This window comes from Temnothorax curvispinosus, unplaced genomic scaffold (genome assembly GCF_003070985.1).
Source record: "Temnothorax curvispinosus isolate PA1 unplaced genomic scaffold, ASM307098v1 QBEX01000426.1, whole genome shotgun sequence".
Taxonomy (NCBI): Eukaryota; Metazoa; Arthropoda; class Insecta; order Hymenoptera; family Formicidae; genus Temnothorax; species Temnothorax curvispinosus.
In genome coordinates, this window is record NW_020210206.1 from 298081 (window position 1) to 310300 (window position 12220).

Here is a 12220-nt window from a genome sequence, read left to right on the forward strand (position 1 = left end):
CATCTGACCTGACACCCTGTTGAAGGTGGTTGAAGGTTCAAGTTCAATTCAAACCAATTCAAACGAGAGAGTCGGAGAGACTGGAGACTGGAGTACTGGAGAGAGTGATTGTCAGACCACCTAACCACGCGGATGTTCAGCCACCCTGATTGCCATATCGGAAAAAGAGTGATTATATATTGTATATAATATATTTATGTTACTGCGTGTAAAACGAAACCGTCTGTTTGATTTGTTCTCGTGACGTAGTGGACGGTACTGATAGCGAAGTAGAAAAGCTGTTGAGGGACGCCGCAAGAGGCGAGGCCGGTGTGGACGCGGTACGAGAATTTCTCAAGAAGTATCCTGGCAGGGTGGACGCGTGTGCTCCCGGCGGTGAAAGAAAAACGTGCCTGCAGATGGCCGCGTTCCAAGGTAAGCGTGAGCTCTGCACCCTTCTTCTGGACGCCGGTGCCTCTTTGTGTGCGGTCGACGTGCACAAAAATACGCCCTTGCATTACGCGGCATTCGGGTATGTTGGAAATTGTTGCTGGATTTTCCACAGCAGTGTCAGGTTACATCAGTATTCTTTCTCTGTTGGTTAAACAGCAATAAGCCGGAAATAATGAAATTACTGTTATCGCGAGGCGCGGCTATCAATGACGTCAACAAGTACGGAAGAAGCGTTCTGCACGTAGCGGTTAACATGCAGCACGTGCAATGCGTGAGGGTGCTGCTGCGATCTATCAATGTCCTCAATCTCTTCAGACGTAGCGTTCTGCACGTGCAATGTGTGAGGGTGCTGCTGCGATATCACTGCGATGTTAATCTCCAGGACAAGGAGGGAAATACGCCATTGCATCTCGCGGTCTGGCAGTACGTTGAAAATCGTTGCCAGAGCTTCCACAGCAGCGTCAATTACATCGGTATTCTCTCTCTGTTGGTTAAACAGCAATCAGCCAGAGATAATGGACCTGCTGTTATCGCGAGGCGCGGCTATCAATACCGTCAACATCTTCGGACGTAGCGCTCTGCACATAGCGGTTATCAATCAGCACGTGCAATACGTGAGGGTGCTGCTGCGATATCACTGCGACGTTAATCTCCAGGACTGGTGGGGAGCTACGCCGTTGCACTTAGCGACTTCGAAAGGACACTGGTCGCTCGTCGAGCTGCTGGTGCATCACAACGCGGACATCGGCAGCACGGACAAGTACGGTGACACCGTGCTGCATATTGCGATAGCCAAGAGCACGTATAAACAGGCTGCCGTGCCTACACCCGAAAGTAGTCGGGATTCACCGCTTATATATGCTGTACGTCGTCTAAGTTCTTGGACTTTACATTAATACGTGAATCAATTTTGTATACATAGAGTCTTTTCTAACGAACAATGTCTTCTTTTGGACAGATCTGGCAGAACCTGGCGAGGCAAGGTGCAAAGACTGAATTAGCATTAGCTTGTTTCCTAGTAAGCGTGGACAGAAGTTGCAAACTTCTCGAACAGGTCAGAAACAACAAGGACAAGACGCCGCTCGACCTTCTGGAGGGCAATCCCCAGGCCGCTCTGCTCGCCGATCTCTTACGATCTTTCAAATACCAAAGTCACAGCACGCAATTAGAGTAAGACAACAGGATACGTATTTCAAACGGTTTTTTACTAAAACGCGACGTTAAAATGATCTTATATTTTAAAAACTAGTCTTGCAACATTTTCAGAATTACTTAATAGATTTTGACGACTTTTAGAGTTTATCAACGAACGTATGTAAAATGTAATTTGATTCGTTTTGCAGGCTAGAGAATCCACCGACCGGTTACGTAGAGCCTGGAAACCAGAGTCGCATATCTCGAGGAAGCGATTATGTGCAGCATCTGCATAACACGTCGTCGTAACGTCGCCTTCCTCTGCAGACACGGCGCGTGCGAGCACTGCGCTGCACCGCTGAAGATCTATCACATGTGCCGCAAGACGATCACCAAGAAGATCAATTTATATTAGAAGATCGATCGATAATCAACACGCTTATATTGGGACGTTAATTTCCCACGCGGCGCGCGCGCGCACAGCGGGTCTCGGGAGGTAGCGATGATAGATAACAATAGCAAAACGGCTCTGTTGTGTTCAGTTTTGAACAATTTAGACCCTACACAGCTCGGGACGAGAGTCACGTGTTTGGAGGAATTTCTTTACTACATGTTGCACATTCCTCCCGAGATACTCTGTTTACTTGCCTAACGGGGAACTCTGCGGTGTCAGCGTAGGAAAATGTTCACCATTTGATCGTAGCACTACGTGCGTTACGTTGTGTGCTGAAGAAATTAAACTGCCAAAATGTATATTTCTTTTTCACGGCAAATTTGTACGAAAGAGATGAAGCTGTCCATTATATCGCACCATCGTCGTGCCATAGCGAGACAGGTTTGTCCGGACACGAGATAATTCGGTCTTACGTTACCTTTTGTTTTTTTTCTCGGCAATTAGTTAAGTAATCGATTGTTAAAAATTGATATCCGTACGGGGGTATCTTGTGTTCCGACAAACACGCGCGACGTACGATTTTCCTTCCTCACGAATCGGCGTTTTCGCCTGTTCTTTATGCCGTCCATTTTTTATCCGTCTTGAAGAGAGCGCGGATAACGAGCACGAAAGAACTAGAGCTTCTCATCTCAACGTAGGAAACGCGATCGTGCTTATCATCGTGCGACAACAATCATAGGGGCTCGTAGGAACGTTCGTACATATCGCCACATTATTGCGGGGAAAAACAAAGAATACTGCGTTTCCACGTGTTCGAAAACTTCCAAACTGTGCGAACTTCTGCTGCTTCACACGCGCAATAGAAAGAAAGGGGGCACATTTAGGTAATTTAATTCTTAACCTCCCAAGTCTCAATTTTTACATTTGTTAAAATCAAGAAATTTTTTTTATAAATTTTTGCTGAGAGGTCTCTTGTTGGCTGGTTTTATCAGTCTGTCACTTTTTGTTAAATGTTATTAATAGTATAAATTGGGATTGTGTACTATTGTGCATTTGCTATCTAGCAAGACCAGATATTTAATAGGGATTAAATATCACGATGGAATGTTGTCGGTGTTGTAGGTTGCACGAGCATTTCAATCGAACTGGTGAAAGTATCTCTCCATTGATACTTGAAATTACACGAATCTGAGGCAGCGTTTAAATTTTAAATGTATCCCCTTTTCCAATCGCATTTGCATCGTTCGATGAACGTTCTGCGTAATGATTAAAGACAAGCTAAAGGGAAACACTCAGTCTTAGAGCCAAATTTTCTAGATAGTTTGTATAAAGTGATTCGTTTGTGATCGAAAACGACAGCAGTGGAACCACGTAATTTTAAGCGCGCTTCTCATCACAAACGCACCTTCAAACGAAAAGAAAGTTCGCTTTATAATAAAGAAGCCGACATTTGCCGAGGTACAAGCTTATTATTAAGGGGATCCTAAAGTGAAGGCTGAACTTCCTCGACGTCGGTAATGTCAACATTTCTAATTCTGTTTTCTTGTCATATATCTATATCTGTCCTTGTCTAACGAGAGGCATCTGTCTTTGTTCGATTACTGCGCCATCTCTTACCACACGCAATATTGTTTATCCTGTCAACCTGAATGTGCTTTTGCACATATAAAAGTTATATAAAGTAATCTTTTTTTCTAGGTTTTCAATCTTAGATCTAATTGCACGATATTGTTCTTAAATGTTGTCCCTAGGTCATGCCGGTCTAATTTTGTGGATATTTATCGTGGAATTTTTGTACAAAGCAAATATTGTCGTCACGTATACCAAAAATTAACAAAAATATTAATTTTTTTTCGTTTTCGATATAAATTTGACCACCATGACCTAGATTTTGATGCGTACTTTAATTCTAGACAAGAATTTTGCATTTCTATAAAGTCAATTAAAAGATTAGTGCTAAGACCGTGGTGGTAATTGAACGAAGAAAACGAAAATTGTCGGGCAAAAATTTTCCACGAACCTGGGGATTCCCACAAATTCCCTATACTGTAGCCAATCACGTTCGATCAGATTTGTCTGCCTTCTGTGGACCTCTCCCCTCTACGCCGCAGATGGGAAGTGGGAATTGGGAAAAGCCTGCTCACGCCTCACGCTACTCACGTCTCGGCGACGTCTCTGTTGGTCTCTGTCGTCTGCGTTTCTCACTCTTGCGACGTCGATGACCGTGGCGAGGGCGAGGGTGGACCGTCGGGACCGTCGCATGCATATGGTGCCGTGTGTGTTTGTTATCGCGGGTGTTATGCGGACGGTGCTGTCGGTGTTGCGAGTATCGGTCTCGGTATAGTTTTCCCACCCCCCTTCCCCGGTCGCGGTGCGAAGCGCAGGATGGGCAACCAGGTGGCACGCGTCGGGAACACGTCGCACAGGAAGGTGGAATCCGGGGCCGCGACGGGCGCCGGCAACGCGAATCACGGCACGAACGTCGCCGCCTCCGCCAACGCCGTCGTCTCCAAGAGCGAGCCGGACCATCCCAACTCTCACACGCAGTTCTTCCCGATCGAGAGCCTGGCCAAGGTACGACGGTCCGCTCCGGTCCCTTCAAAACTGCCCTCGAATCCTGATAGCTTGATACCCCTGGATCGAAAATTGCCTGGATAGAACGTGGAAGCGATACAGCAGCGATCCTCGATTGCCAAATTATTTTTACAGCTGCTTGGGAGGACGGCAAAAATAGCCTATTGCCACCCAGGATTATTTTTCTCCTTAGAATTATTTTTCCTCCTTAGGATCATTTTCCTCATTAGGATTATTTTCTTTGCATCGATTTACTTTTGTCTGTGCTACGACTCACAGAAGTCGTTTCACGCTCTTCTTGTAACTGCTTAGAATATTTTTATTATTATTAAATATTTCTCTGGATATTCTGAAATCTTGAACATCTCGAATCGTACCTTTTTTTCTGCCAATTATATAAGTTAACTATTGATATCTGAGATTGTAATCAAGTGGAAGTATAGGGGTTGATTCAATTAAGTAATTATTTTTTCTGCAAAGACGCTTGATAATATTAAAAACAAAAGTGTGGCAAGTTATTCAAAGATTGTTCAACGAGATTCCCACTGTCTCTATCTACTATCTAGCGAAACCACTGCCAAGGGAACGGGCTTGGAAAAATTAGCGGGGAAAGAAGACCCTGTTGAGCTTGACTCGATAAAAAAATTATGCCTGAGATATAGAATTGTAGAATTGGAAAACTGAGCAATTGCTCTCCCAGTTCCTTTATTTTAAGATCCCAAAACTTTCCACAGTTTCTATTTCATCATGTCATTTTTTCTGTCTATAGGTTAGTAGCTATATGTATTTTATTTATCTTATACATGACTAGCTGTTATCAAATGCTAGCATTACCTGGCTAGTTTTATTTATATAATGAAAACATGCATGGGTAACCTTCCTTTGCAAACAAAAGTATAGAAATTTATGTTTACGACGTATTCTTTCTTTGATATATTTTAATAGTCTTTTTATGCAGATAAGCAACGTATGTCCCCCTTCTTTGGAAAAATGTAATATATTTAGTGGTATTTCTAAAACATGTAAATCTCTTTATTTTGCAGACACTGTCACAGCTCTCCTACCAAGAAGGACATGTTAACGGCATTACCAAGTCTGTATTTGAAAAGTACTTATTTCCCACTCATCCCGAACTGAGCGAGAAACTCTTCACTTACTTACACCACAATGCCCATGGCACGACTGCGTACATAAGTACAACAGCTTTCAAGCAGCAAGCTGAGAAATTTTTGTCAGTAATGAACGACCAAGCTATACTGGAGAATTATATAAAGATGTATTCGAACATAAAGAATGGCGGTAATGTTACACCCGAAATGCTGCGAGCGTTATTGATGTGTTGCTACCAGCTAGCGATGGAGAACAACAGCACCAGTTTGTGCCTTCACTCGCAACAGATAATAAATGCAGTTGTTGTCTCATGCGTTAGTAAATTTAATAATGCGATACGGTATAAATATGATTATTGAACTATTCATTCATTCACTATTGAACATGGAAGCACGGTCTATCTATACTAAATTGGTGCTTTGAGTGAATAATTCATGTACAAATGTACGATATGCAATTATTCTTGTAATATTTTGCAGTTTCACGGCAAGACTAGCTTGTCTACAAGTTACGTGAGCAATTGGATTGGGCAACATTGCCCACGCCTAGTATACGGCCTACAGCGATACGTAGTACACGTGTTAACAACTGCTTATCGCAACGGTAAAGCGCTTCTGTCGAAGGAGCAACCGCAACCCCCTGTGGAGATGGTTACTCCTGTATTGGAAAAGTCGGATCGAGAGTTTCCTCAAGCAAACTTGTTACCGATAAGCTATGTCTGGTTGTTGTCGTGTACACTGCCGCAGTGTTACCTCCAGGTACGTTGTCACAGAGCAGGCAGTACAAATAATCGATACTATTATGCCCCGCCTGTAAAGTATTTTGCATAAAGAGATTAATTATTATTGCCGATAAGCCTAGTATTGTACACATAACTAGATCTACGTATCTATGTGCGTGGTGTGTATGTGTAGACCAACGATTCACCGAAGGACATAACTCACGCTTTGATAGCCAGAAGAACAGGCAGTATTTGTCCAAGGCATTGGACGTTACTGTACAATAGCGGGGAGCACGGGACCGGGGCTAATCGCTTCCTTCACCATGTATTAGGTTACAGAGGTCCCACTCTGCTAATAATAAGAGCCGCTAGTATAGAGAAGGATGAGGAATGTCCGACGTTTTGCGTGTGCTCGGCCGTCGAGTGGCGAGAGAGTCATCTCTATTGGGGCGACGAAGACTCGATGGGCATTCAACTGATTCCGTCCTATAAAATCATGGAGAAAGGCCCGAAAATACTATACCTGAACACGAATATCAGGGGCTACCCGCACGGCTTGCGACTTGGTAGCGATCCGCGTTCGCCGCTTATCAGTATCGATGAGTCATTCCACTCCGTGTCTATCGCCGGCGCGCCCTATCGCATCGCCAGCCTGGAAGTCTGGGGTTGCGGCGATACGAAGCTGAGGTAATGTCTTGAAAACTGCGAAATGTAACCGCATGTCGATGCGGATTGCGATAACGAGAGATGCTATTGCGTTTGCAGGGAAAAGCAATTGGAGATCAAGAAGTGGCAGGTGAAAGAAGCGGAGAAGCAGAGGGTTGTCAAGTTAAGCGCGAGCGAGTGGTTGGACCATCCCGATCGTTACTTGCTAGAACTGGCTGGTAGAGCGTCTTACAATGAGTCTAACAAATAGAGCCGCGAGAGGATAACGCGCGTGCTCAAACAGCTGCTCATATTACTATTTTACTTTGTAAATATGTATATAGCGTCAAAAATATCACCGGGATTTCTGTACTTACGTGGTGTACGAAGAACGTACGCATGAAATGTGATTATGTGACTTACGTGAAATACAGGGACTTATGCTTGACGTACTTAAGCACAAGTGCCAGTTTGTAATCGTCTATTTATTTTTCTTTTTTTCAGTATTTCCTTATAAAATGTTATTTCTATTTTACAAATATCACTTTCATTTAGTAGATTTATCTATGAAAAGATTATTTCTTAGAGTATTTTTTAAAAATTTTTAAATGTGCAATTTTGTTTTAAAAGTCGTGTTTTTATCTGATTTTCATAAACTTAACTTCGTAAATTTTACTTTAATAATCAATATGCGGAATCATCTTCTGATTATACAAAGGAAAATAACATGCATATATATGAAATTGAAAAATAAATATATTTTTGTACCAAATCTCGTACATACTTATATCTATAATTATTTCGATATGTCGCGTATTTGTATATTCGCAAGGTTTTCGTTAATTGTACACTCGGTGTGATCGCGTGATGCTATTTTACGAAATCGTAACAAAACGTGATGGTTTTATCAGTCTGTTTTTCAATGCTAAACTGTTCGATTAGTCTTAAAGTTCTTTATCACGATTGTCAAGTCTCAATTCACTGATAAGACTTTTCCAGCTAAAGTCTTCCTCGCCGTCGATCAGATTTATCACATTCTTCTCGTCGATGACGTCAAACAAATTTTTGAACGGCGTGTATTTCAGCAATGTGATTTTATCAGCGATTATGATTAGCTTATGCCTCGCGCGAGTGATGGCCACCGTCAAACGTCGCTGATCGTCCAATATCTCGAATTCCTTCTTCGTATCGTACTCGACACTCTTCGTGCACGAATACAATATAACGTCCTTGTCGCGTCCCTGATACTGATCTACGGTATTCACTTCCACCTCCTTATCTATGGTCTTTCTTAATAAATTTATATGAGCATTATAAGGTGCGATAATTCCTATATTTCTAGCATGTACGCCCGCTTCGGTGAGTGCCTGGACGAGACGCAAAGTAATAGCGACTTCCCAGACGTTGGAGTACGCTTGACTCGACACAACGTCTCTGTTCCCAGTCTCCGTGTTCAAGTTGTAAGTGCTACCGGTATTGAGTACCATCACCGAATCGTCCAAGTGCCTGGAGAGCGCGCCTCTTATCCACCTCTCGCAGGTCGAGAGAACTTGCTCCATATTCGTGCCGATCAACGTCGCGTTCTCCACCTGCTTGTTGCCCGACACCAGCTTGCCGCGATACGTCGCGTCGTTGGCCAACCTCATGATCCTCCCGTTCATTCTGTACTGCTCCCGCAGATTGACGGTGTTGTCGTCGCTGTCCAGCCTCACGAATAGTGATTCGTCCGCGCCGAGTTTCGCTGCGGTCTTGCTCTTGATGACGGGCGGCAGCTGATCCGGATCCCCGACAAGGACGAACTTGCGCGCGCTGTATAACGGTCGCAGCACCGTGGGCTGCATGATCTGCGCGCTCTCGTCGATCACGCATACGTCAAAGCTGCGTCTCCTAATGAGAGCGTGATACGCGCCGTAGCAGGTCACGCCGACGACCCGTTTGCTGTTGTAGAGTGCCTCCAGGTCCTCCGGCGAGTCGCAACTCTTGATCGCGTATTCCTCGCTCTTGCATGTCAACAGGGGATGGATCTGCTTTGTCGAGCCCAGACGCAGGAAGTCGATGTTCCGTTCCAGCAGTTTGAGGAGAACATTGTCCACCGCGCTGTGCGTGTGCGCGGTAACCAGCACGCTGGAACCCAACTCTAGCAGCAACTCTATCAGAGCCACCAGGGTCTGCGTTTTTCCGGTGCCTGGCATGCCTTTTATCAGAACGTACTCGTGAGCGGCCACAGCCTTCAGCACGGCTCTCTGTTGACTCTCGTTTAGATCGCTTATTATCTCAGTGCTGGCCGACACTACCGAACGTGGCAATTTTTCTGTAAACGTAGCCGGTCTTTTATCGATGACGATGCGTCGTAGCTTGACGCACGTCTCGTCGTTGCTCAACAGACCGGCCACGTTCGCGTAATTGAACGTAGACAGACCCGAAGAGGGAAACTTATCGATGTGGAACGTGGAATGTGCGTACAATCGCGTAATATCTTTGTCCAATAGGACTGCGACGATGTCATGCGAAACGTGCATTATATGTCCGGCGGCTATATTAACTCGTGCATCCGTGCTAACAATAATATAATCGTCCTCGGCAAACGTGCCGCCGAGCACGCTGTTCTCGATCGTCTCCCCCTTAATGTTGACGCGTGCAAACTTATGCTGGTACCTATCATCTCGCTTCACCACCCTGTCGATGGTCTTCAAGTTGCAGATACACGTCCCTCTCGCCTCCCTCTTCTCGGGACTTGTCGTCCATACGCTGCTTAAACTGCTATTACCGTTCTCGTGGCTTTCTTCCAGTTGCAATAATGCGATCCACTTCATAATGTAATCCAAATGACTGCTCTCGAAGTCGTTTCGCAGCTCTTCGATTAACGCCGTTAGTGGATGCGACGGTGACAAATTCGCGCTCGGGTCCTTCGCCAAATACGCACAGCACAGAGCCTGATAGGAACATCTGCCGCACGCGCTGTGGTGGTTTATCGGCTCAGGCAATTCCATCGCTTTTAGGTCCGGCTCCGAGTTAATATTCTGTAGGTCTTCCGGTTTTTTAGCGAAATAATGCGCCAGGGTATTGCGCAGCAATATCAAGTCCCTCTTTTCGTGATGTCCGCTTTTAATTTCCCGCATCTCGTTCTCCTTTAGATACAACAAAAGTCCGGTATCGATATCCTGATCCCTGAAGCCCATCATCATGAGATAGAGAATAACCTGGCCCCTGTGCTCGAAGGAGTACGAGGCTCTCCCGGTTTTCAACTCCAGAGGCATGATCCTCCTTCTCGAATTGATGTTCACCTCTGCCGTCACGTCTATCCTGCCCTTTATGCCTAATTTCGGTATGTAAACGCTTTCCTCAATGTCCTGTATGCTATCAATGCTCCCTTGAAAGTTGTCCTTCAGATTGCTTATGTGCTGCTGCTTGTTACCCTTAATGTAATGCTGAATGAACTCGAAAATTCTCGGGGCATACTCCGTCATGCGTTTCCGACAGTCCGCGAGCGACAATTCCGACGCGTAGAGATAGTTTATCGTGTCTTTCGATCGCAGAATATCGTCCCGCAGTTTCATCACGTCGGACAGCGTGCAGATATTTTCTCGCAATGCCTTTTGCAGCCATTGATGAACCAAAGATCCCACGGTCATCACGGAATAATCGCCGTCCAGATTTGGCAGTGACTCTATCTTCCTGAACTTCTCGGTCAGCACCGCTCGCCTGTTGCAAAATAAACCACTCGTTATTGTCGTGCCCGATATCAGCAAATCAGGCTGCGTCACGAGGAGGCCGTTATTGTTATCCACAACCCATTGCCGTGAATCCTTCTTCGCCTGTATTGTGACAATATCATTAATCTTCATTTGTGCATCCTTCCAAAATCCTGAACATGCAACAGTGTCGATACTTTCAGACTCCAAGTGCTGCACCGTTAAAACAGTAACTCTCGATTCGTGCTTGACATCAGTTATCTTACATCTCTGCAACGTGGTGAAATCAATCTGCGCGTGCCACTCCTGATCGAAGAAGCCGTCGAGCTCGTCCCCGTTCATCATCACGGAAAAGTCGTCGGAAGATTCCACCTTTAAATCGTGTAGCTTAGCTTTTTCATGCCTAGACGGTTCCACGGCGGACAGGGACGACTTCAAAGCAGCGGTATTTAACTCTTGCGTTTCTTTAAGAACATGACCGTTACTATGAGTAATATCTGAAACATTTATGTTTTTAATACTGACAGAGTTTTGTGAACAATTTACACATTGCTCGTTTTTCGCCGCATCTCCCTCCTTCTTATTAACTTTCTGAAGTGCCGCATCCCCATTGCATGTTCCTTTATTTTCCTTAAAATTACTACACGGATCGTCCAAACCTTTCACTACAGATAATAATACTGAGTTCTCATGAGTGTCGGAATTTCCTGTCTTTGCAACACAGTGTTCTTTCAATGGATCTTCGTTCATATTACATTTCTTCTTAACGTTCAAATAGGATTCTTCGTCAAACGTATTATCTCTTTCCTTCCTTTTCCTTTCAATCGAGGCTTGAGTTGAAGAGTTTATATCTGATATCTTTTCGTTATCTACCGCAACCTTGGGAACTTTTGTAAAAAACGACGATATCTTTGTCTGAGATTTATTAATACCAGCGGCAGAAATCTGTAAGCAAACGAAAAAGAACAGTTTATCACACAAATTAATTTTTTAGGCTACTTTTTTGTACATAAATACAAATTGTATGCTAATGTAACGTTATGTTCTATTATACCTGTGCTAGATTTTTCTTTTCTTGAATCTAGTTTAGAATTCAGAAGTGGAAGAATCGTGTTAAAGTTCAACATTAATATTTTATAATAATAAGAAAAAGAATAGGAATATAGAAGGACAGAAAGATAGTAATGAGTATCAAAACAACATGCAGATACACAGTCGCAGAGAAATAATACTCATTTTCCTCACCTTCCTCTGCGACGACTGCGACAGCTGACGTTTCTTCATGTTTGCGTATAATGTATGTACTCGAAGTGACTTTACGTATATCTCTTATACGCATCAATCTAAAGTGCTATCGTTCCCGCGTAAACGTGCCGCATGGACGTCGCCATTTTAACAGCGCGGCCGCGTTTCGTAAACATGAGACACGTGCCTACCTGATCAGCTGTGAATTGGACTTACGACACGTAATGCGAGTTTTTGACGCCAGATGCCCCAAATGGTATGTGATTGTGATTG

General features: G+C 44.2%; 3 protein-coding genes across 3 annotated transcripts; 2 read left to right on the top strand and 1 right to left on the bottom strand.

The window, feature by feature from the left end:
* Positions 1–2319, top strand: LOC112454223 (serine/threonine-protein phosphatase 6 regulatory ankyrin repeat subunit B-like). Its single transcript, XM_025015494.1, has 6 exons — positions 1–168; positions 250–511; positions 589–855; positions 932–1295; positions 1391–1602; positions 1776–2319. Coding segments are annotated over exons 1-6 (1206 nt in total). The 5' UTR covers positions 1–167; the 3' UTR covers positions 1876–2319.
* A 1696-nt stretch (positions 2320–4015) lies between these two features.
* On the top strand, positions 4016–7494 carry LOC112454217. Its single transcript, XM_025015482.1, has 5 exons — positions 4016–4534; positions 5578–5958; positions 6124–6402; positions 6559–7052; positions 7131–7494. Exons 1-5 carry the CDS (start codon positions 4346–4348, stop codon positions 7279–7281), a joined length of 1494 nt encoding a protein of 497 aa, XP_024871250.1. The 5' UTR covers positions 4016–4345; the 3' UTR covers positions 7282–7494.
* A 276-nt stretch (positions 7495–7770) lies between these two features.
* On the bottom strand, positions 7771–12220 carry LOC112454200 (DNA replication ATP-dependent helicase/nuclease DNA2). The gene is made up of 2 exons (XM_025015453.1): positions 11948–12220; positions 7771–11647 (listed from the first exon to the last, which is right to left on the bottom strand). The coding sequence occupies exons 1-2, from the start codon at positions 11984–11986 to the stop codon at positions 7955–7957; spliced, it is 3732 nt and encodes a 1243-aa protein (XP_024871221.1). The 5' UTR covers positions 11987–12220; the 3' UTR covers positions 7771–7954.

Excerpts from the sequence above, each read along its gene's own strand:
- LOC112454217 (XM_025015482.1), top strand. The coding sequence starts at position 4,346 with ATGGGCAACCAGGTGGCACGCGTCGGGAACACGTCGCACAGGAAGGTG. Across the intron at positions 4,535-5,577 it reads CGATCGAGAGCCTGGCCAAG|ACACTGTCACAGCTCTCCTA; the intron begins GTACGACGGTCC and ends TTTATTTTGCAG. Across the intron at positions 6,403-6,558 it reads TGCCGCAGTGTTACCTCCAG|ACCAACGATTCACCGAAGGA; the intron begins GTACGTTGTCAC and ends GTGTATGTGTAG.
- LOC112454200 (XM_025015453.1), bottom strand. The coding sequence starts at position 11,986 with ATGAAGAAACGTCAGCTGTCGCAGTCGTCGCAGAGGAAG. Across the intron at positions 11,648-11,947 it reads CGCAGTCGTCGCAGAGGAAG|ATTTCTGCCGCTGGTATTAA; the intron begins GTGAGGAAAATG and ends GTTTGCTTACAG.
- LOC112454223 (XM_025015494.1), top strand. Across the intron at positions 512-588 it reads TTGCATTACGCGGCATTCGG|CAATAAGCCGGAAATAATGA; the intron begins GTATGTTGGAAA and ends TTGGTTAAACAG. Across the intron at positions 1,603-1,775 it reads AGTCACAGCACGCAATTAGA|GCTAGAGAATCCACCGACCG; the intron begins GTAAGACAACAG and ends TTCGTTTTGCAG.